Below are 24595 nucleotides of genomic sequence, written 5' to 3'. Positions count from 1 at the left end.
CTGGGCAAGAGTTCAGAGGAAGAGCCATTTGAGTTTGTCTTGCTGCTGCAACTGCTCTGTGCCAGCAGAGTAAATTTCTCCAAATGCATGGGTGGTGCCTCTGCTTTATCCATGGGATGCATAGAAACATAGAAAGACGACGGCAGAAAAGGGCCACAGCCCATCAAGTCTGCCCACTCTATTGACCCACCCCTTGAGTGCTAGTGACCTAGTTCCTTAACTTGACCCTCGTAGGGATCCCACGTGGATGTTCCATTTATTCTTAAAATCGAGCACGCTGGTGGCCTTGATCACCTGCACCGGAAGTTTGTTCCAGTGATCTACCACCCTTTCCGTGAAGAAATACTTCCTCGTGTCACCACTAAATTTCCCCCCTCTGAGTTTGAGGGGGTGCCCCCTTGTGACCGAGGGTCCCTTGGGAAAGAATATATCGTTTTCCATCTCGACGCGACCAGTGACGTACTTAAATGTCTCAATCATGTCACCCCATTCTCTGCGCTCCTCCAGGGTATAGAGCTGCAGTTTGCCCAGTCTTTCTTCGTATGAGAGACCCTTGAGTCCGGCGACCATCCTAGTGGCCATCCGCTGGACCGATTCAGTTCGAAGCACATCTTTCCGGTAATGTGGCCTCCAGAATTGCACACAGTATTCCAGATGAGGTCTCACCATGGTTCTGTAGAGTGGCATTATGACTTCAGGTTTGCGGCTGATGAAGCTTCGATTGATACATCCCATCATTTGCCTTGCCTTAGATGAGGCCTTCTCTACTTGTTTAGCAGCTTTCATGTCTGCACTGATGATTACCCCCAAGTCCCGTTCCTCTGAAGTCCTAGCTAGCATTTCTCCATTCAAGGAGTATGTTCTGCATGGATTTCCGCTGCCGAGATGCATGACCTTACATTTTTTAGCGTTGAAGCCCAGCTGCCATGTCGAGGACCAGTTTTCCAACGTGATCAGATCCTGCGTCATACTGTCCTTGAGATTGCTTTCACTTACTATGTTACACAGTTTGGCGTCGTCGGTGATACTTTACCCTGAAGCCCCCGGGTCAGGTCTCTTATGAATATGTTAAAAAGGGATGGTCCCAGGACTGAGCCCTGCGGCACTCCGCTAGTCACCTCCGAAGTCTCAGAGAGGGTGCCGTTGACAACCACCCTCTGAAGTCTTCCACTCAGCCAATCATTGACCCATGCAGTTAGTTTCTCACCCAATCCCATCGATTTCATCTTGTTTAATAGTCTATGGTGTGGGACACTGTCGAAAGCTTTACTGAAATCCAAGTATACTATGTCCAGAGCCTCTCCTGAGTCTAGTTTTCCTGTCACCCAATCAAAGAAGCTTATAAGATTAGATTGGCATGACCTGCCTCTTGTGAATCCATGTTGACAGGGATCCCTTAGATGCATATAGGCAGTATAAAAATTCAATAAATGAAATGAAATCAAATTAAGTTTTTACCGTATGGAGTGCTGTTGCTGAGTGTTCCAGAACTGCAAGAGAAAGAAAAATTGTCAATCACAGCAGTGCTAAGAGGAGTTTACTGAGCAACTCTATGGGAAAAAAAACCGCTTATGTCAAAATTTAAATTCTGCAGTCTTTTAAATGACAGCCGCAGCAATTAAACAATATACCTGGATGTTCAGCACTAACTACTGTCTGGATACTGGTGCAGAATATCTGGGTGTGCTGCTGACCATTGCCACTCTAATCTAATCTGGAATTTATGAGTCTCGCTATGCCTACAGAGGTTCAAGGCAATGTACAGCACAGTTGGAGGTTTACATATACAGTGGTACCTTGGATTACGAGCATAATCCGTTCCAGGAGCATGCTCGTAATCCAAAATGCTCGTTTATCAAAGCGAGATTCCCCATAGGAAATAATGGAACTCGCATTGATACGTTCCCACCCCCCGATAAACGGCATCGCTCCCCCCCCCCCCCGCTCGCAAAGGCCCCCTCGCTCCAACCACCCCCCCACCAGTACAACTTAAATTTACCCACCTCCCTGTCTAGCACCAGCACCGGCACTGGCACGCAGGCACAGCTCGTATGCCTAGAAGATCTTCCGGCTTCCTGCTTCAGATCATAGACAAAGCGCGCCTTTGTCCCGGCGCGCTTTTGACCTGACACCTCCGGTTTCTGCCTGCCTGCCTGCCTTGAGCATGCAACTGCACATGCTCAAGGACTTCTAATTCTCCCTCTCGCCGAGATTCTCAGTGAGAGGGAGAATAGAAGTCCTTGAGCATGCGCAGATGTATGCTCAAGGCAGGGAGGCAGGCAGAAGCCGGAGGTGTCAGGTCAAAAGCGCGCCGGGACAAAGGCGCGCTTTGTCTATGACCCGAAGCAGGAAGCCGGAAGATCTTCTAGGCACACGAGCTGTGCCTGCGTTCCGGTGCTAGTGCTAGACGGGGAGATGGGTAAATTTAAGTTGTACTGGCGGGTGGGGGGGGTGCCAGTTGGAGCGAGGGGGCCTTTGCGAGCGGGGGGGAAGCGATGCCGGTTATTGGGGGGGAGTGCTCGCAAATCGAGTCAACACTCAATTTGCGAGTCAAAAGTTTGCTGAGTGTTTTGCTCGTCTTGCAAAACACTCGCAAACAGGGTTACTCGCAAACCGAGGTTTGACTGTACATTACAATACCAGAACAGATATTCATTACAGTGCAGGAAGCACTAGAAATATATCAAGATCTTTGGGATTCTTTGAGGAGGAGATTGTCGTATCATGCAATTAAAGAGGTGGATTGGTACTAGAGAATGACACGGTGACAAAATTCATCACCCCCGTCCCCACGGATAACCGCGGGAAGTAATCCCATATAATTTTCTAGTGTCTATTTCAACCTCGGTCCTTCTACACCAGCATTCTTCAAAGCAAAGCTTGTGGGTCACTGGTTGTGCCCAATTATACTCTGATTCTTCCCTCTCTCCTTAAAGAATGACATGAAGATGGTTTCCCACGGTTATCCGCGGGGACGGGAACGGTGCTGAATTTTGTTTACCGTGTCATTCTCTAATTGATACAACTCGGCAGAGCTGCCGGAGGTGCATTGAATAAACATTAAGGGGAGAAAATATACAACAAAATGAACATTAAAGGGAGAATATATATAACAAGAGGGCTAGAAGGTTTAAGAAGATGTCATGAGTAGCTAGAGTCTATTGCAGTCATTATTGAGTATTTGGTTCCATGGTGGTATTAAGAAGAAGAGGATCACTGTGCCTATTTTCCTGGGTCTGTGGAATTAAGTCTGTTGGGCTTTGATGGATGTTGCGTTTAGTGGGGTTGAAAAGAAAGGTCTTTAGTTTCTTGCAAAACTTGGTGTATTTATTCTCAGATCTGATGGTTGTTGGAAGGTCATTCCAAGTTTTCACACCAGAGAATGTGAACATTGAATGAAATATGTGTTTATACTTGAGGTTTTTTTGTTGTGGGGAGATTCAACTGCATTCTGTCGAGATTTCTGGGTGAAGTGGACCATGCCAACGAGAATAGGTGAATTAATGGTGCCGTGGAGTGCCCTGGACAATAGTGATTTTCAGTGCAGCATCTGGATAACTTAGGATAGTGGGTATATTCAGAAAAGCTATCTAGCCATTACTGTTAAACTACCTTTTTTTTTTTTAACTTGCCCTTGTTGCCATCAACTTCTTTCTTTTTTTTTTTTTTAAATATCTTTATTCGTTTTTACATTATGCAAACAAGTGTACAATAATTCAAGTCATACTATACATTCTTCACTTGAAACTCTACATTCATTTTATACCATAAACTATCTCCCCTCCCTCCCTTTCCATATATTACCCCTCATAATGTCATAAAACCCACCCATCCCTCCTCCCCCCTACATATATTTAATGGGGATAAATATAATTATTTATTTATTATAATACTCAATTAATGGTCTCCACACCTCTTTAAATTTCTTATAATAACCTCTCTTGATTGCCATTGTTTTTTCCATTTCATACACCTGACAAACCGAACTCCACCAGAAACAATAATTCAATCCTCTATAGTCTTTCCAGTTATGTGTTATATGTTGGATGGCAACTCCTGTTAAAATCATTAACAGTTTGTTATTATTCGATGAAATTTGACTTTTGGCCCTCATAGACATTCCAAACAAAACTGTGTCATATGATAGGGCCACAGGATTCTCTAACATACAATTTATTTGACCCCAGATCAATTTCCAAAAATTATTAATAAAAGGACAATAAAATAATAAATGATCTAGAGTTCCAGCCTCAAGATGACAATGCCAACATCTATTAGACTTAGAGCAATCCAATTTTTGTAAGCGAACAGGGGTCCAGAGTGCTCTATGCAACAGGAAAAAACCATGTTTGCCTCATAGACGCAGACATTGTACATCTTATCCTCCAAGACCAAATACGTGGCCATTGAGATGCATTAATTTGATGCTTAATCTCAATGCTCCAAATATCTCTAAGTACAGTCCTTGGTTTTTTATTTAAATATCCAGATAATGTTTTATACCACTGTGCGGCCTGGTGACCCATAAAATCTGCCTGGAAGCATAAGAATTCTAGAGTAAAATGAGTATTTAAAGACTTCCATTCAGGGAACCCTGCCTGAATAGCCTGCTTCAATTGCAACCACTTATAACTTTGTTTTTTATTAAGTCCAAATTTATGTTGCAATTGTGAAAACTCCAGCAGCTTACCATCATTAATAACATCATCTAAAGTACGTATTCCTGCTTCAATCCAATCCTTCCAGACAATCATAAAACCGCCTATTTGTATCTTGGAGTTCAGCCATATATTTTGACAAGTAGATTTTTGAATAGTAATAGGAGTTAAGTTGTTTACATACTTTAATGTTGTCCATGTGTCCATTAATATCCTATTGGTTTTCCTTATTCTAGGCATTTTAATGCTAAGCAGATGACGAACCCTGATAGGAGACATGAGCTGCCACTCCAACCATAACCAATCTGGAAGCTTCTCCATGAGTTCTGGGAGGACCCAATACATACCTTGGCGCAATATATAGGATAGATGAAACCTATAAAAATTTGGAAAATTTACCCCTCCCTCCTCAATTGGTTTTTGTAAAGTCACTAGAGCAATTCTTACAGCTTTACCCAGCCAAATAAATTTACTAAGAATATTATTTAACTTTTTGTAAAAAGACCCCTGAAAAAAAACTGGTATCATTCCCATTTGATAACAAACCACAGGCAATATCATCATTTTGACAGTTTGAACTCTTCCCCACCAAGATAAATGTAAAGGATTCCATTGCTCACATAACTCTGTTACTTTTTGCAATAAACTTTTTTCATTCATTATAATTGTCTCATCAAGCGTGGTTTTTATCCATATACCTAAATATTTTATTCCTTCTTCTTTCCAAATAAAAGGTAATGAGTCAAATAATCCTTTTGTGCAATGCACATTTAAAGGAAGAACTTCTGATTTAGTCCAATTTATTTTATATCCTGAAAACTTTCCAAATCTTTCAATCAAAACCAATAAATTTGGAATGGTTGTTTCCGGATTCCTCAAATGAAGTAATATATCATCCGCATATGCAGAAACTTTATATTCTTTATCTTTATGCGGTATACCCTGTATCTCCTCCTCTTGTTGAATAGCTAATAATAAGGGTTCAAGCACTATATCAAAAAGTAAAGGAGATAAAGGACATCCCTGTCTAACTCCCCTTTGCAATTTAAAACAATCAGAAAAATTATTATTGATATATAATCTAGCAACAGGAGAGCTATACAGAGTTTTAATCATTTGTATAAATCCCGAACCAATACCAAACCACTCCATGGCCTGATACATAAATGTCCATTCCACACGATCAAAAGCTTTCTCTGCATCTAGAGACACAGAAAAAGCCGGATCTCCAATTTCTTTTGTTAAATATAACATTTGCAATGCCAATCTGGTGTTATTAGAAGAGTGTCTCTGAGCAACAAACCCTGTTTGATGCATACCAACTATGTGAGGAAGAGCTTTTGCCAAACGTGTAGCCAAAAGTTTGGCTAATAATTTACCATCTACATTTATCAATGAAATAGGCCTGTAATTTGAAACCAACATGGGATCTTTATTTGGCTTCGGCAAAACAATAGTTAATGATTCTGCCATAGTGCCTGATATACAACCTTTCTTTAGTTGATTCTGATATAAATTTAATAAATGAGGTAAAAGAGTATTTTGAAATGCTTTATAAAACTCTACCGTAAAACCATCACCACCTGGAGCGGTCCCTACTCTAAGAGATTCCAATGCTGTTTGTAATTCTTGTAAAGATATTGGATTTTCCAAACTTCTTTTTATATGATCAGGAATCTTCGGACCTTCAATATTATTTAAAAACACTATACCATCTTTTTCTTTATTTAAATAAGACTCAGAAGAATACAGGTTTTTATAATAATTTAAAAACTGTTTTAAAATAGGACCAATCTGAAAATGAGTTTCACCTTTTTCATCTTTTATTGCATTCAATTTCATTTTTCTTTTTTTCACTTTAAGATAATTAGCCAATAATCTTCCCGCCTTATTTGAACTACCATAATACAAAGCTTGCTGACACATAATATTTTTTTTAGCCAAATTAGAAGAAATCTCATTATATTTATATTTTGCTTTTAATAAAGTTTGCAACGTAGAATTCTCCCACTTATTAATCAATTTTAATTCTAAATCTTTTATTTCGTGTTCCAGTTCCGTAAATTGCTTATTTAATTGTTTTTTAGAATAAGCTGAAAATGATATAATTTGCCCTCTCATCGTTGCTTTAAAAGCATCCCATATTATTTCTGTAGATATTTCCTCTGTAATATTATTTTGAAAATATTCATCCATTTTTAATTGAAATTCTTCACAAAATTTTGGGTATGCAAGCAATGCATTATTAAATCTCCATATAGGCCTACCATTATCCGGGTCATTAAAATTTAAAGAAATCCACACTCCTCCATGATCTGATAAAATTATTGGTTCTATAGAGGCTTGTGTAACATCTTGTATTAGCCCATCAGAAACAAGAATATAATCAATTCTAGAAAAAGATTTATGAACATGTGAATAAAACGAAAAATCTCGATCATTAAAATGAAGAATTCTCCATATATCTTTTAAATTGCAAGAATTTATAAAATTATCCAACCCTAAAGATTTTAAAATTTTACTAGGTTTTTTATCCAATAAAGGGTCCACAACAGCATTAAAATCTCCTGCTACTATCAAATTATTAGCAGCCAGTGGTAAAATTATTGGTTGTAGAGTTTTAAAATATTCAATTTGATTCGAATTAGGTACGTACACATTAAATAGCGCCACAGTATTATTGCCCATACTCATGTTCACATGCACCCATCTTCCTAATTTATCTGCTTTCACCATATTAAATCCTGCTGAACATTTTTTATTTATTAAAATTGCTACCCCAGCTTTTTTCCCCACCGCCGGTGCAAAAAAGCAATCTCTCACCCAATTACCAATTAGCTTTTTTGATTCATCTCCATTAAGGTGAGTCTCCTGTATGAAATAGACATCCGCATTTTGTTTTTTTAAATATAGCAATACTTTTTTCCTTTTTATCGGGTGGTTGAGACCATTAACATTTATTGAAAAAAATTTTTAAGTCATTATATCAAATCAAAACAATAATCAATAATATTCTTCACATCAATATTATAACCTCTTTCCCCCTTTTTAAAATTATTATTAGAACCCATCCCCTCCCCTATACCCCTTCCCATATTCTTAATCCCCTTCCCCTCCCATCCCTCCCTTAAATTACTTGCCAACTTTGAAACGCACACCTTGACTAGGCAATAGATAAACTCCCCACAAGCTATATTTATAATTTTAAAACCATTAGCCAGATCATTATCATATTAAAATGAATATCATTTTATCACACAAGACTTCTTTATCAAGGATTACCTCTTTTTTTTTTTTTTTTTCCTTTCCCCCATCTCTCATGAACCCTCCCTTCTCTACTCACTCATTTCCATTAAGATATTATTGAAATACATAAATAATCACACCAAATTTTAAAATTACATTCATCCAAACCACATCCATCTTTCATGTCAGATTACATCACATTCCCTCAAGTTAAATATCACTTTTAAATATTATTAAATATATAATGGAAATCTTTTTTCCTAACTTTTCCTATTCAAAAAGTCGATAAATTCCCCAAAACAACAATTTTTATCCCTTTAACATAACCCTCCTAACATTCCATACCCATTTCCACACTAGCATATTTGCTACCCTTTTAATTTCCACTCCATTCACAACATTCTCTTATATCATATGCTTTATATTATAACATCCAAACTTTCCTACATCCTTCGCTTTTACCAAAACTTCTAATGAATTTTTTTTTTTTTTTTTTTTTTAATCTCCTCGTATATCCACCATTATTTATATTAAGTTCAGACCAATTTTTATCCCAAAAAACAATATTATGACTCTTGTTGCATTAATAGATTTGCAATTTTAAAACTATAGTCCATACATAACAACAAATTTCCTTTTCTTGTAATAAGATGCTATATGTCTCATAAAGTCTCATTTCAAATCTCCTCTTGCTTGCAGATCCATATCAAATTCTATCCTCTCACACTACTGTTTATACATTCTCAGTCTCATCTTTTGATCCACCTTAAATCTCCTTTCCAATTGTTTTGCATAAAGATTTACAATGACCACAATTTCAAACTTGTGGTGCCAATCATAGATCCTTCACATTCTACATATACAAACCCTGTTCCTTTTTTTTTTTTTTTTTTTTTTTTTTGACCATCGTAGCTCTGTCATTTTTATTTTAAGGTCAGGCCAACTATATACCAGAACCATCTTCAAAAAATCCTCTGCTGCATTTAGAGAATTTCCATTACAATGTCTTATTCCATATATCACAGCTGACTTCCCCTTTTATGCAAATGAAAATTGTAAGGCTTACAAAGTCACAGTCTAACTCTCATCTTGCTTGCAGATCCATTCTATTTAATGTCCTCTTGCTTGTAGTTTATATCTTCTCAATACTATTTAGAACTTATTTCCTTCAATCTGTTTTGCACAATCCTCTATCGTTTCTCAGTCTGTCTGTCCAAACAGCAAGTCAGTACAATCCATCTTATTAACCTCTGTCCTTTAAAAGGTCTGTAATATTGCATCTCTTATACTCTTGCAGGCTACATTCCATTTGCCTCATGACAAGATAGAATGTGGAATGTATTTGAAATCCAACTGCAGCCATGCCTTCAGAATCCTATTAACTCTTTTTTTTTCTTTTTTCTTCCTTTAACATAGAAATTTCCAAACAAAAATAAACATTTCAACCAAGAACACAAATACTTCCATCCAAGTCTCTATTAAGTAGCCATTGGTGATTCACACTGCTCCAAAAACTCCTTAAGTTTATCTGCAGTATCAAAATTCAAAGTTTTATTTTTATAAGTGACCCGCATAGTTGCCGGGTATATGAGCCCATATCTAGCTCCCAGACTTCTCAGCTGTGGTCTCAGGTCTAATAGCTGCTTTCTCTTTTGTGCCGTTGCTCTGGCAAAGTCAGGCACTATGTAAATCTTTGAATCCTGACACTTTAAGTTTTTATTATCTTTAGCTAATTTAATTATTTCAGCTACCTGTTGATATCTAAGTAGCTTAAAGATCAGTGGACGTGGTCCTTTTTGGCTGTTTGATAATCTCGTTGGGACCCTGTGTGCACGTTCTATTTCCAATGGAAACTTGTTTTGCATCGGGAGCACCTTGGGCAAAAAATTAATCAAAAATCCAATCGGATCCGACTTTTCAATTCCCTCCGGGATCCCAAGCACCCTTAAATTGCTCCTTCGTTCCCTATTGGACAAATCTTCCAGCTCCCTTTTCAGTGCTTCAATTTCCTTACTGTGTTCCATGTGCTTTATACTTTCCTCCTCACACTTTTCCACTCTTTTCTCAATTTGATCCACTTTCAATTCCATTGCTTGCAGTTTATTTGATAAACATACCACCTCTTCTTTCACTTCTTTTAAATTTTTAGCGCATTCCAATACTATTTCCTTTACCGCCTGTATTTCCTTCATTATGTCTTTATTTTCTACATCCTCCGGCGGCAACGGAACTGACATCGGTGAAGCCGTATCAAGTTTCGATCGCTTCCCGCTTCCTGAGCTGCTCCCCGCCGCCAAATTTTTGTTTTGCTTTCCCGAAGCCATTATCCACCTCTACCTCACTTTTCAGAGTGAAATTTGAATTTTTTCTGGCTATGATCTCTGTCAAATAGCTTGTCTTCACAGAGCAACTCCACTACCCAGCCATTTAGTTCCGCTCCAAAGCCACGCCCCCATCAACTTCTTTCTTGTTAAATTTTGAGTATGAGGTTTGCACTCAGCCCTAGTAAAATTTTAAGGAAGCTAGTTTATGAACTCTGAAAGTTAGGAGCATAAATCCTTAATATCAGGCCCAAATTAGAATAATTGCAATGTATGTTTATATTTCCAATATAACATTCCTAGGCCAATATTCAAAACTACTTATCAGGGTATAAGCAGTGCTGACCAGGTTGATCCCCAGGTTTTCAGCAGGAATGCCCATCATAAGCTGAAAGTAAAAGATTTATCTAGGTCCACATGACTGAGGAATATATATCATTCTTTTATAAACATTTTATTGCAACGCCCTACCCTCAAAACAGAACATTGGCAAACACCCTAATTATTTAGATTTATTAACTGCCTTTTTGAAGAGATTCACCCAAGGCAGTGTACAGCACGTACAAATTAACATAAAACTTAACAATTTTATTAACAGCTTAACAAGAGTAAAATGACAAATACAAGCACAAATACAATCAACGAGGCAAACATGGAAATGGTAAATACAAACTTAGGGCTCCTTTTACTAAGGTGCGCTAGCGTTTTTAGTGAGTGCTACATTGTTGCGCGTGCTAACTCCAAAACTAACACCAGCTCAATGGAGGTATTAGCGTCTAATGCGCTAAAACCGCTAGCGCAGCTTAGTAAAAGGAGCCCTTAGTAATAGGACTAATATGTATGGGAAGTAAAAAGGTTTTTTAGTGCCTGCTATAGAATGTTATGCCCTGAAACTTAACACAGGGTTCTAACTCACAGCTTACAATATCCAGACCTGAGTACTACTACTACTACTACTACTACTACTACAGTCTCTTCTCAGAAGAGCTTACAATCTAATTTAGACAGGACATTACAATCACAGCTTACAATATCCAGACCAGAGTATTACAGTCCCTTCCTCCTCATAGGGACAAGGATGAGAAACAAGTTGGATAGGTTTTGCCTCACCTTCATAATAGAAATCTGGAAGACCTAGGGTTATTAAACATCCAGGAAAACCCAGACATATCTTCTTTTTAGAGGGGTGGGGCCATGGTGCACCAGGGAGGGGAAGGCCCGTCATTTTTCACGGGCAAGGCTTGGAGCATATGCTTCCTTCCAGCTTCCAATGTCTAGCAAAGGTACCAGGGGAGGGGGGGGGGCATCCGATGGCAGGAGGGAGTGGGCATCTCTCCTGCCTTTTTTATTTGGGAGGAAGGAAGGAGGGTAGGGGATGGTTGGGGGGGGGGGCTGGTGGCGTGGGGGTCCAGGACCGGCTGGGGGCATGGCTTAGGGGTATTTAGCCAGGCAGGAGGGAGTAGGAATCCCTCCTGCCATTTTCGCTGCCATGGGGGGGGGGGGGGTGTTTGTTGGGGAGGGCCATCAGCACAGGGATCTTTTACTTATATTTTCATGGGGCAGATTGTATATATATAACACACGCACAATATCTGTGCCATTAAAAAAAAAAGAAGCCCTAAGAGAAGTGACAGGAGGTTGCTTCCCCTGTCACTGCTGTTAGGGCTCTGCACATGTGTCAATTGCTCATTGAGCGATTGATCTGTCTGGCTTGCATGCAAATGATTTGCACCTCCATGCTAATCATTTGCATGCAAACTTGGTAGTGCATCGATCGCTGTTCCACAATTAGCCAGAGAATCGGCCAACAGTGATCCAGTCGGTATTACTGACTGACTTTAGTGCATCTGCCCTTAAAGTTGCATGGGCTTCCTTCCTCTTGCAAAAGAATACTTAATGACCATATTAACAACCATTTAAATACAATTTGTAGCCATCTTAAGAACATATATTAACACCATTAGCCCTCTGAGTATTCATTGCTGTATAATGTGCATATAAGCACGGCATTAACTATGCATTAACACCAGTAGTAATTTTGCGCATCAGCCCTTTGGTGATTTCTGAATTCATTTACATTAGCTAGCCCTCTGGTGGGCCCATACTCATAATATTTGCAGTAGAGTTTCCTCTACTGCAAATCCAATGCTGAAAAGTCAGCGCAATATGCTCAGAATAATAAACACGCACATTCATACCACGTTAAAATAACAGCAGTAATTTCCTGTTTTCTGCATTATTTTCCTGTCCGTGCATAAGCACAGATTGGCTCAGGCATGAACAGGAAAGCTGACATTTAAAAATAGACCCCAAAAAACAAATAAACCCAAGCCCCTGAACCCCCTCAAGACAGGTTCAGTTTCAGACTCCCAGCCTGATACCCTCCTCACCCAAAGCAGCAGTCTAACCTGGACGCTTCCCCCCTCACAAGGCAGGTCCGCAACCCACCTTCCCAAGGCAACAGCCCAACCCAGACTCCCCTCCCCTATTTGGTAGTTAAGCCCTGCCCAGTCCATTTTAGAATGCTCCAGGTGAGGATGGAGTGCTGCCATTTTGATGACAATGCTATGGAGGGAGGAGGGAAGTATGCCCACTCCCTCCTTTCTGCTTTCTAAAGGTACATCAGGGCTGCAGGTTGGCCCCCTAGGCTACCAGGGAGGTTGAGTCCCAAAGGGGGGATGGGGGGTGGATTGGGAAACACAGAAACATGATTTTTTTTATTTTTTTATTTATTTATTCAATTTTCTATACCATTCTCCCAAGGGAGCTCAGAACGGTTTACATTAATTAATTCATGTACTCAAGCATTTTTCCCGGTCTGTCCCGGCGGGCTCACAATCTACCTAATGTACCTGATGGCAGAAAAAGGCCAAATGGCCCATCTAGGCTGCCTATCCGCAGTAACCATTATCTCTTTCTCTCTCTGAGAGATCCCACGTGCCTATCCCATTCCCTCTTGAATTCAGACACAGTCTCTATCTCCACCAGAGAGACTAGGTTGGGCTGCTGCTTTTGGGGGGGGGGTAGGTAGGCTGGGGTTCTGCCTTGGAAGGGAGGAAGAGTCTGGGTTGGGCTGCTGCCTCAGGATGGTGGAGCTGAGGTCTTGCCTCAGGGAGGGGAAGAGTCCGGGTCGGGCTGCTGCCTTGTAGGGGGGGAGGGAAGGGTCTGGGAAGTTTAGGTCCCACTGGACCACCAAGACTAGGGTTTTTGGGAAGCCTGTTCAGGGCAGAGTGGTCGGGTTGGTTAGAGAAAAGGGGTGTCATTGGACACAGTGGCATAGTGAGGATGAGAGGTGCCCCTGCTCCTCCCCCCGCCACATGCTTATGCCACTTCCCTTCTCTGTACCTCTTTAACTTTCCTGGTGCGAGCGGCATCATGAACCTGCTGTCAGCATCAGCTCTCCCTCTGACATCACTTTCTAAGTGTGGGTCCAGAAGTGACGTCAGAGGGAGAGCCGACACTGGTGTGAGCAGCAGGCTGGCATTGCTACTTGCGCCAGTGAAGAGGTAGAGGTATGGTGGGGGGGAAGGGGGGAGTGAGGGCACATGCACACAGTGGGAGGAGTGGGAAAGAATGGGGGGGGGGGCGAAGAGGAGGATGAGTGCCAATGCCCCCACCAAGATGGCTCCCGGGGTGGACCACCCCTCCGCCCCCCCTTACTATGCCACTGATTGGACATTCCTTCTCTCAACCAACCCTCAATGTTGCCCCAGATCAGGCATTGGTTTTCCAGCTCTAAAGATGCCAGAGAGACCTTATTTCTTTAAAACATATGGCGGGCTTACTGATGCCCACATTTAAATGCAACAAAAGCATTAGGACTAATGGAACAGTGGATGACTGAATTTAAACTGAAACTGAATTCAGAAAAAACTAGTTTTGTGGTCTCTCCACGCCCATATGATACTGATACACCTTTGATATTAAACAATCACAGTTACCCTGTTCAAACAACTATAAAGATTCTGGGTATAATATTGGATCAGGAATTAACTATGAAGACTCAGTTGGATCCCCTGGATAGAAAAAGCTTTTTCACCCTTTGGAAATTGCGATCTATTAGGGCCTGTTTTGACGTAGAATCATTTAGAATTTTGGTGCAGTCTCTTGTGCTCAGTCAGTTTGATTACTGCAATATTGTTTATCTAGGATTTTCTCAAAGAAATATGCAGCGACTGCGGATGGTCCAAAATGTGGCTGTTAGATTGATCTTTTTGGGCTGAAGAAGCATGATCATATAACATCATTTTACCGGAAATTGCACTGGTTGCCAGTGGAGGTGCATGTGAAATTTAAATTTGGTTGTTTTTGTTTCAAAGTTCTGTTTGGACTTTCTCCCAAATACTTGACCTTTTTACTTTTGCAAATAAGAAACAGGAGAAATTTGCATTTGAACTTTGTCTTTCCGCCTGTTAAAGATTGCAAATTTAAAAAACATCATTAGCGTCTTTTGTCATATCAGGCAACATTATGGGGCAAGGGTTTGGAAAATCTGATCATGTCTTCGAGTTCTTATATGAAATTTAAAGACATATTTGTTAATTGGAAAGATTACACTAAACTAAATTATACTTTTTGTGGAATTCAATATGCCATATTTATAAAATGGAAAGGGTGCTTGCTTTGCAACAAGGAAATTATCATAAGTTTAAAAAGATTTGGGGGCCATTGATTATTTATTCTAATGATCAGACATCTTAAACTCCTTAGTATTGGATAAGATATAGGGGGGTGGGATTATGAATGATAATAATTGTTAATTATTAATTATTAATATATGGGTGGGTGGGGTGGGATTCTTTTATATTTATATATTTGGAGGAATATAAATAAGATTGTCAAGTGATTAGTTAAAAATCTTTCTGATTGATTATTATACACTTGTAATATTTGAAAATGAATAAAGATTTATAAAAAAAAAAAGACATATTTGTTTCTTAAATATTTGGGTAATTAATTTCCATGTTTATGGACAATATACTTTAGTAATCTATTCTGTGAGTCTTATTTTTAAGTTACATAATTTTCAATTTATTCAATTGTATACACTATTATAAACTTTTGTTAACTGCATGGAACTTCACGGTCCTGCGGTATATAAGCTGATTGTTATGTTATGTTAACATGCATTTAAAAGTGGTCTGCGCTAATGGTTTACCAGCGCTGAAACCATTGGAGCATTCTAACACTGGTGCTATTCTGACGCTAATCACTTCTAATGCTGGCATTAGTTTTTGAGCATTAGTCAGTGCTTCTGGTTATTTGTCATGGGTTTTCACCCTGCCAGAGCCTAGCTCACTCACCTGAACAGTATTATCCCAGCCACCAGAAATGAAGTGTTCCTCTTTCTTTGGGTGGAAGGCTAAGGCAAAGACTCGGAAGCGATGCCCATTCATTGTGGTCAGTGAAGGGCTGGAAGTGAGATATTCACTGTAACTTATACAATTTGTCTCGCTCTATATAAGCTTTGCATTATTCTCAAGCAATGGACTACAAATAACTGTTCAAAATAATAAAATGATAAACTTTCACATTTGGACCTGACTTTTCTAAGGATAGAGAAAAATCAAATTGATTTATAAAATTATAAATCATATTAACTAAACACTATCAATCAAGTATTATTTTAAACAGAACATGTACAGAGCCAGTGGCGTAGCTAGAGGTTGGCGCCCAAGCGGTGGCACCTGACATCGGCATGCCGTACACCCCACCTTGTTCTTCCTCACTGTGCCCTGTGCCCCCGCCCCCAGCGTACCTCTTGAAATGTGTGCTAGCACATGCAACATCTTCCACCTGCTGCTTGCACCAGCCTCAGCTCCCTTCTGAGGTCACGTCCTGGTTCCGTGACCAGGAAGTGACGTCAGAAGGGAGCCGAGGCTGGCATGAGCAGCAGGTGGAGGATGGCTGCTTGCGTCAGTGAACATTTCAAGAAGAGTATGGGAGGAAGCTGAGAGGCGTCGGCACCCCCATGAAAATGGTGCCTGGGGAAGTCTGTCCCCCCAGCCCCCCTTACTATGCCACTGTGCAGAGTTGGGCTCATTTGTGATCTTTAGGAGAGTTCTTATCTTTTTTTTAACCCACACTATTGTAGAATACACAAAGTAAGCAACCACAGGGGCATTTAGGAAGTGCTCTGTTCTGTCCCCCGTAGCTGATTCACTGCATATGCCTCAGCCCAACTGTATCTGGACTGGGAGAAGGCTTTCTGCTCCAAATCAGATTTTCCCTCAGCTGGCAGGAGCCTTTCTCTCTTTCCCCTCCCCCCAACACACTCACCCCCATTCCCAGCTTGCAATGTACCTTGGCTGGCAGCTGTTCACTCTGGTCTTTGTCTCTGTGTCATACACATGGATGGCAGTGTTGGAACCGGCAGTGATGAAATTTGTTCCTGAAGGGTTAAACGTTGAAGTTAGTGTCTGCCGTTTCTCAGTGAGAGTAAACAGACAGGTCTTTGAGGAGAGATGCCAGATCTTCACCAGCCCACTGGCATCTGTGCAAGAAAGAAGAAATCATCCACTGTAGATACTGTTTCATTACCATTTTATGTGATTTCACTATACTTTGTTGCCTTCTCGCCACTAGTCAGTACCCAAAAGCTCCCATCCAGCCTGAGAACTAATGGAAAGAGATCCTCTAGTGCAGTGGTTCCCAACCCAGTCCTTGAGGACCACCAGGCCAATCGAGTTTTCAGGATAGCCCTAATGAATATGCATGGAGCAGATTTGCATGCCTGCCACTTCCATTATATGCAAATCTCTCTCATACATATTCATTAGGGCTAGCCTGAAAACCCGATTGGCCTAGTGGTCCTCCAGGACAGGGTTGGGAACCACTGCTCTAGTGAATGAACCAGCACACCAGGGGCATACCTAGAAGTATATTTTTGGGAGTTTCCAAAAATGAACTGGGGTGTTATGATATTGTCTCCCAACCCCCCTCTCACACAGCAATAAAATATTACCTTTGCTGACAGGGATGCCAAGCCTGGGACCAGCTGAAAACATCTCCTTCCTAGGTTGCACATGCAGCAGCACTTAATTCACTCAGTATGCCTCAGCCGCTAATTCTGGCTGCCCCATGCATGCTCAGTTTCACCTGAAGTGAGCTTGTGCAAGAGAGCTGGCATTAGCGCTCAAAGTGCACCTGAGTGAATTAAGTGCCACTGCAAATATGACTTGGCATCCCTGACAGCAATGAAAGTAGAGAGGTTACAAGCCAAAGATGAGGGAGTCTGCGGCTATGCCACTGCAGCACAAACTGACACTACTTGCAAAAGATGTCATCAGCAGAGTTAATACACAGACACTCATTCCCTGAAAGAAAGGCCTTTGTTATGCAAATATCATATAGGGTTACCAGATGTCAGGGAAAACCCTGATATGACCTCTTTTTAGAGGATTGTCCGGATGCCCGGCTGGACTTTCCAAAACCCAGCAGTTTGTCTGGGTTTTGGAAAGCTCCAGCCACGTCTGGAGGGCTTCTGAGCATGCACGGATGATGTCACACACATCCACACCTGCTTAGAGACCCTCGGATGCAGCCCAAAGGTCAGGAATGAAGAGATGAGGCTTTCTGGGGTGGGGCTGGGGGTGGAACAGGGCATGGCCATGTAAAATGTGGTAACCCTATATATAGAATCGCAACAGAGGTAACAGAACACACCCTGGAAGAGACCTGCCTCAAAACTAATATAACTGCACGTATAGGCACCCATAAGTCCCCCTAGCTGGGTACATCACACACTGATATCCACCCCATAGAAGAGATTCCGCTAGGAATAGTCATGGTCCATGCTCACAAGTGGCCAGCAGTAAGTCTCCACTACTACTCTTGCTCTGAGGGTGAAAGCGTAGACTTGTGACCGGCAGTTTCGTGTTCATGGTGTCGGCATCATTCAACATGTATACGCACAGTGCTTCTTTCATCTTGTACACCTGTGGGGCATAGGAGGTGTTAGAATACCTTTAAATCCATGTGACCATCTGTTGAGATAGGAGAAAATCAACATTGCTGTTCCTAGTTCCTTCCCATCTCTTTTTCTTCCCTGAAATGATCTAAGAGTTAATTCCCCTCTTCTTGCCTCTTTGCTTATTACTCCTCCCCTTGCCTCTTTCTCTCAGACTTTCTAATGTTCCCCTCCAAGCCATCTCTGAAGTGGCGACCATCGCTATCTTACCAGTGCCATAGTTAGGACCGAATGGACCCCAGGTGAAAAAATTAAGATAGCCCCCCCTCCCATAATGCCATCTCTCCCATGGTAATGGGGAGGGAAAAGAGATGCAGTAAACAAACCCTACAAAAAGCAAACACACATCCAGGACATACCGTGTTTCCCCGATGATAAGGCAGGGCCATCAAATAAGACAGCCCCCCCTTTTTAGAAAAAATTGTAAAATAAGGCACCCCCCCCCCCCGCAAATAAGCCACCCACCGATACCTGCGCTTACCCGAATCGGGTGGTACGGTGGGTGACTCCGTGTGGTCCCTCCATCTACCGCAGGGGTCGGCAACCCGCGGCTCCAGAGCCGCATGCGGCTCTTTTCCACCTTTGCCGTGGCTCCGGTAGTGTGTCACGCAGGCATGCAACTTACAAGTCCGGCGTCGCGGCGGGAAATAGCCATGCTGAGCAGTGAGCTCAGCACGTACACAGATGAAAGCCTTGCTTGCTGATTGGTCCGGCGGCCCCGCCCCACCGTGCCGCCAGACCAATCAGCAAGCAAGGCTTTCATCTGTGTAGTGCTGAGCTCACTGCTCAGCATGGCTATTTCCCGCCGCGACGCTGGACTTGTAAGGTGCACGCCTGAAAAAGAAATCATCCTGGCCGGGGTCGGTGTCATGCTCCGGAGATCTACAGCCTTCCTATCTCCCTCTCCCTTCTACCTGCTTCCGGCCACATCCCCTGCTCCGCGGCTCTCTTCGGCAACTCAGCAGCAGCGATCGACACAAGCTTCTGACGTCGGGGCCTACCCTCTGCGAGTCCCGCTTGTTTCAACTTCCTTTTTCCACAAAGGCGGGACTCGTAGAGGGAAGGCCTCAATGTCGGTAGCTTGTCTTGATCACCGCTGCTGACAAGTTGCTGAAGAGAGCCGCGGAGCAGGGGGGTGTTGCCAGGTGCAGGTAGAAGGGAGAGGGCCAGATGCAGGACTCGTGGGTGAGGGAGCAGAAGAGAGAGAGAAAGAGAGAGGGGAGGGAAACAAAAGGAAATATTTCATACTGGGCTGGGCCGGAGTGGAGGGAGGGTGGAAAGATTCTAGCTATAGGGTGCAGTAACAAAGGAAAAGGGGGGGAAAGCTGAAAATGGAGATAGTGACACAAAGAAGAGAAAGGGTAAGCAGGACCTACTGAATAAGGATAGAGATACAGAGGGGACATGAAAGGGTAAATAAGGCATCCCCCCGAAAATAAGCCCTAGAGCATATTTTGGCCTTCCAAAAAAAATAAGACAGTGTCTTACCATCAGGGAAACACGGTAGAGCCAACTTTTCAAAATGAGTGGGGAGGCTAAGCTAGGTTTACCAGATGTCCGGATTTCTCCGGACATGTCCTCTTTTAGAGGACATGTCCAGGCGTCTGGACAGCTTTTCAAAAACTGGCACTTTGTCTGGGTTTTGAAAAGCTGGGGAGATCGGGGCCGGGGCTGGAGGGCATTTGCACATGCATGGATGCGACATGATGACATCGCACCTGCGCATGTGCAGATGTATTCCAGCCCCGGCCCGAAGAGACAAGGTTTGTGCAGGGCTGGGTTTGGGGTGGGGTGGGGGGGTTGAATGGGGCAGAATGGGGCGGACCCAGGGACGGAATAGGGTGGGGTCATGCATGCTCTTTACCAGATGGAAAATCTGGTAACTCTATGCTAAGCCCAATGGAAATTATCCCATCCCTGCCCAATATTGGGGGTGTTCAAGTACACACAGCACCTAGAGAGCTGGCTTCTATGCCCAGGACCTGTCACACTAATAGAAAGTGAAATGCAAGATATCAGAGTTGCATATTTCCTTAAACTAATTTATCCAAACGGCACTCAATTTTTATATATAAATGTTCTTGTGAGGATCACCAATCAAACTCTCACCAAGCTCAATATATACCTCAAACTCCTCTAATGTATAATCCTTAGCTCCTCAGAAGTACCACCTGGGCTCAAAAGCTTTCACAGCCCTAGGCTTTATGTACTACCTCCTCACTGGAGCCGTTATCAATTTTACTCACAAACTTTATTTTTAAACTGACATATTACATAATTCATACATTTAGAAATAAAATACTTTTTTCTACTGTTGTTGTCTAATCATTGTTTTGGTCCCACTGTTATAAGTTTCTTTTGAGGGTCTCCTCTGTCCATTTGACATATCTTCTTTCTGTTGTTTACAGTACTATCCATCTTTCCTCTGTGTCACTACTAATACACGCAGTACCTACTTGTTTGCTTTTCCATCCCTAAAGGGCTATACCTACAAGAGATATTTCGATAGAACATTATCATTCCAAGCAGGCAAATGGAATAAATGTTTAACCAACTTCATCTCAAACGCACTTTCGTATCAAACGTTTAGGAAGTCAATCAAAACTTATCTCTTTGACAAATTTCTCTGACCCCACTTCAACCTTGATGTACTTACAAAATACTTCCAGATAAACTTGATTAAACCTAACATACCAATGTAATTTCAAAAGTTCTCTGTAATGTTGCTGTCTGTATACAGTCTCTTCCCCTGTAAACCGCTTAGAACTGTTTGTGGTATGGCAGTATATAAAAATAAAGTTATTATTATTCCTCCTGTTCAGCATCCCCTCTGTGTTCCTATTCCTATTCTGCCCTCATGTTCAGCAACTGTCCTCTCAATGTCTCTAGCCTTCCTCCATATTCAGCATCTCTCTTTTGTGTCCCTATTTCACTCTGCCTAGCATCCACCCTGTTTTGCTATCCCTACTCTTTTATCCAGCCTTGTCCTTCTCCATGTCCAGCTTCTCTCTATTCCCTTCCTCCTGCACCCCCACCATTGATCTCTTTCTCTCCCCCTCTTTTTCAGTGCCGCATCCCTCACAGGAAGTTACATCAGAGATAGGCAGGATGTGGCACAGGAAAAGGACTGGCGGGGCCTAGTAGAGGCAGTGGCAGTCTGTTTCAATTGTTGTCTCTGCCAGTGATATGCAGTGGGTTTTGAGGACTGCAAAGGAAGGTGTGTGTGAAAAGGTGGGGGGGAGGCTAGATATCAGTCCCACGTCTGGGGTGGAAGGCATAGATATATTGAGATGCCGGCATTGTGGAAGGTGAGGAGGGAGGGATCACCATGCAGGTGGCCCTGGGCATTTTGCCAGGCTCGCTCAATGACAGGTACACCCCTGATCTGTACCCTCATCAAAGAAGTCACATAATGTGATACCCACCGGTGAGCTTTCTTAGGAATAGTTCCAACACTTGGGAACTACTTACTCCTAGAGGGGCTTTGTATAACCTGAAACTACCTCTACTTCAGAAAATAGGTGAAAGTCTGGTTCTTTTCCCAAGACTTTTAATATATTTGGTGACTGACTATCCACTCGAGAGGGTTCAGAAAAAAGCGACATGACTGATAAGAGGTATGGAAAACCTTTCATATGATGAAAGATTAGAGAAACTGGCTATTTTCCCTGGAAAACGGAGGCTTAAAGGGGACATGATAGAGACTTACAAAATCATGAAGGACATAGAGAAAGTGGAGAGGGACATGTTCTTCAAACCTTCAAAAACTACAAGAACGAGAGGGCATTCAGAAAAGTTAAGAGGGGACAGATTCGGAACCAATGCTAGGAAGTTCTTCTTCACCCAAAGGGTGGTGGATGCCTGGAATGTGCTTCCAGAAGGTGTGATAGAACAGGGAATGGTATCGGGGTTCAAGAAGGGATTGGATGAATTCCTGAAGAAAAAAGGGATAGAAGGGTATAGATAAAGGATCACTATACAGGTCCTGGACCTGATGGGCCGCCGTGTGAGTGGACTGCTGGGTATGATAGCCCTCTGGTCTGACCCAGCAGAGGCACTGCTTATGTTCTTATGTTCACTCTACTCACCTGGACTAGCTTACTGTACATCCTGTAACTTAAACTAGTTTCTTATATCTTATTCAACTGTCCATATAATTTGCTTTCAATTTAGCCACCCATCTATTTATCCCAATGACTTTGTACCACCCATCTTGTCCTGTCTATATATCTCAACTGTATCTGCCCCTTTGGCTATCTATTAAGATGTTTCTTTGTATTGCACAGAAAGTGATAGCATCATATACAGTGGTGCCTCACACAACGAACTTAATTGGTTCCAGGAGCAAGTTTGTTATGCGAAACGTTCGTTATGTGAAACGCGTTTTCCCATAAGAATACATGTAAAAAAAAATAATTCGTTCTGCAGCATAAAATATGCTAAGATGACATAAAAAAAGATAAATTTTTGGTTATTATTTTTATTTAGATACATCTAAAAACATAATTGTTTTTTAAAACAACACACATTTTTTAAATTTAAAGACAGACTAAGTAGAGTCTAATTTTACAGTGAGAGAGGGCAGAGTCTCAGCGGCAAAAACTGGGACTTAACTGTTCATTTTTTTTTTTTTTTCTACCGTGTTTCCCCGATGATAAGGCAGGGCCATCAAATAAGACAGCCCCCCCTTTTTAGAAAAAAATGTAAAATAAGGCACCCCCCCGCAAATAAGCCCCCCACCGATACCTGCGCTTACCCGAATCGGGTGGTACGGTGGGTGACTCCGTGTGGTCCCTGGCACCCCCGACACGATCGGGGCAAGAGGGAGCTCAAGCCCTCTTGCCCCCCCGACTCCCTGACACGATCGGGGCAAGAGGGAGCCCAAGCCCTCTTGCCCCGCCGATTCCCCAACTCCCCGACAATATCGGGCCAGGAGGGAGCCCAAGTCCTCCTGGCCACGGCGACCCCCTAACCCCACCCTGCACTACATTACGGGCAGGAGGGATCCCAGGCCCTCCTGCCCTCGACGCAAACCCCCCCTCCCCCCAACGACCGCCCCCCCCAAGAACCTCCGACCGCCCCCCCAGCCGACCCGCGACCCCCCTGGCCGACCCCCACGACACCCCCAACCCCCTTCCCCGTACCTTTCTGTAGTTGGCCGGACAGACGGGAGCCAAACCCGCCTGTCCGGCAGGCAGCCAACGACGGAATGAGGCCGGATTGGCCCATCCGTCCCAAAGCTCCGCCTACTGGTGGGGCCTAAGGCGCCTGGGCCAATCAGAATAGGCCCGGGAGCCTTAGGTCCCTCCTGGGGGCAGGGCCTGAGGCACATGGTCGGGTTGGGCCCATGTGCCTCAGGCCCCGCCCCCAGGAGGGACCTAAGGCTCCCGGGCCTATTCTGATTGGCCCAGGCGCCTTAGGCCCCACCAGTAGGCGGAGCTTTGGGACGGATGGGCCAATCCGGCCTCATTCCGTCGTTGGCTGCCTGCCGGACAGGCGGGTTTGGCTCCCGTCTGTCCGGCCAACTACAGAAAGGTACGGGGAAGGGGGTTGGGGGTGTCGTGGGGGTCGGCCAGGGGGGTCGCGGGTCGGCTGGGGGGCGGTCGGAGGTTCTTGGGGGGGGCGGTCGTTGGGGGGAGGGGGGGTTTGCGTCGAGGGCAGGAGGGCCTGGGATCCCTCCTGCCCGTAATGTAGTGCAGGGTGGGGTTAGGGGGTCGCCGTGGCCAGGAGGACTTGGGCTCCCTCCTGGCCCGATCGTGTCGGGGAGTCGGGGGGGCAAGAGGGCTTGGGCTCCCTCTTGCCCCGATCGTGTCGGGGAGTCGGGGGGGCAAGAGGGCTTGAGCTCCCTCTTGCCCCGATCGTGTCGGGGAGTCGGGGGGGCAAGAGGGCTTGGGCTCCCTCTTGCCCCGATCGTGTCGGGGGGGCAAGAGGGCTTGAGCTCCCTCTTGCCCCGATCGTGTCGGGGAGTCGGGGGGGCAAGAGGGCTTGGGCTCCCTCTTGCCCCGATCGTGTCGGGGGGTCGGGGGGGGGGCAAGAGGGAGCCAGGCGGAGAGAGGGCAGTTAAGCGCAGTGCCTGCGCGGAAGGATGCAGCTCGGGCGACTTCGTTGTGTGAAACGAAGTTCGTTGTACGAATCAAGACATAAAGTTCGTTGTGCGCAGCGTTCGCTGTGCGAGGCGTCCGTTATGCGAGGCACCACTGTATTTGGTATTTGAATGTTGTAATTTGTGGCTACTAAGGTGTTTCTTTGTTATTATGCTGACATTGTATCATATCTATGTTATATGAATGGCCTTCCATGCTGCCTATTATAGTATCATTTGTATTCTGTTAACATTTGACATTTATCTTGTTTCTTTTTTTTATCGACATTTATCTTGTTTCTAATATATGTTTGCTTTA

At 43.3% G+C, this 24595-nt stretch overlaps 1 protein-coding gene across 2 annotated transcripts in view; it reads right to left on the bottom strand.

The window, feature by feature from the left end:
- LOC117361302 (COMPASS-like H3K4 histone methylase component WDR5B) overlaps positions 1-24595 on the bottom strand; it is a 79530-nt gene that overhangs the window by 43468 nt on the left and 11467 nt on the right. For both annotated transcript variants that reach the window (XM_033946458.1, XM_033946457.1), the window contains exons 4-7: positions 18027-18162; positions 16529-16718; positions 15529-15637; positions 1459-1490 (exon numbers count right to left, since the gene is read on the bottom strand). In XM_033946458.1, the coding sequence (XP_033802349.1) occupies positions 1459-1490; positions 15529-15637; positions 16529-16718; positions 18027-18162 (467 nt within the window). The remainder of the gene's footprint in view (positions 1-1458; positions 1491-15528; positions 15638-16528; positions 16719-18026; positions 18163-24595) is intronic.

The sequence above is a fragment of the Geotrypetes seraphini genome, chromosome 5 (assembly GCF_902459505.1).
Source record: "Geotrypetes seraphini chromosome 5, aGeoSer1.1, whole genome shotgun sequence".
Classification (NCBI taxonomy): domain Eukaryota; kingdom Metazoa; phylum Chordata; class Amphibia; order Gymnophiona; family Dermophiidae; genus Geotrypetes; species Geotrypetes seraphini.
This window is presented reverse-complemented; position numbering and strand designations above follow the sequence as displayed.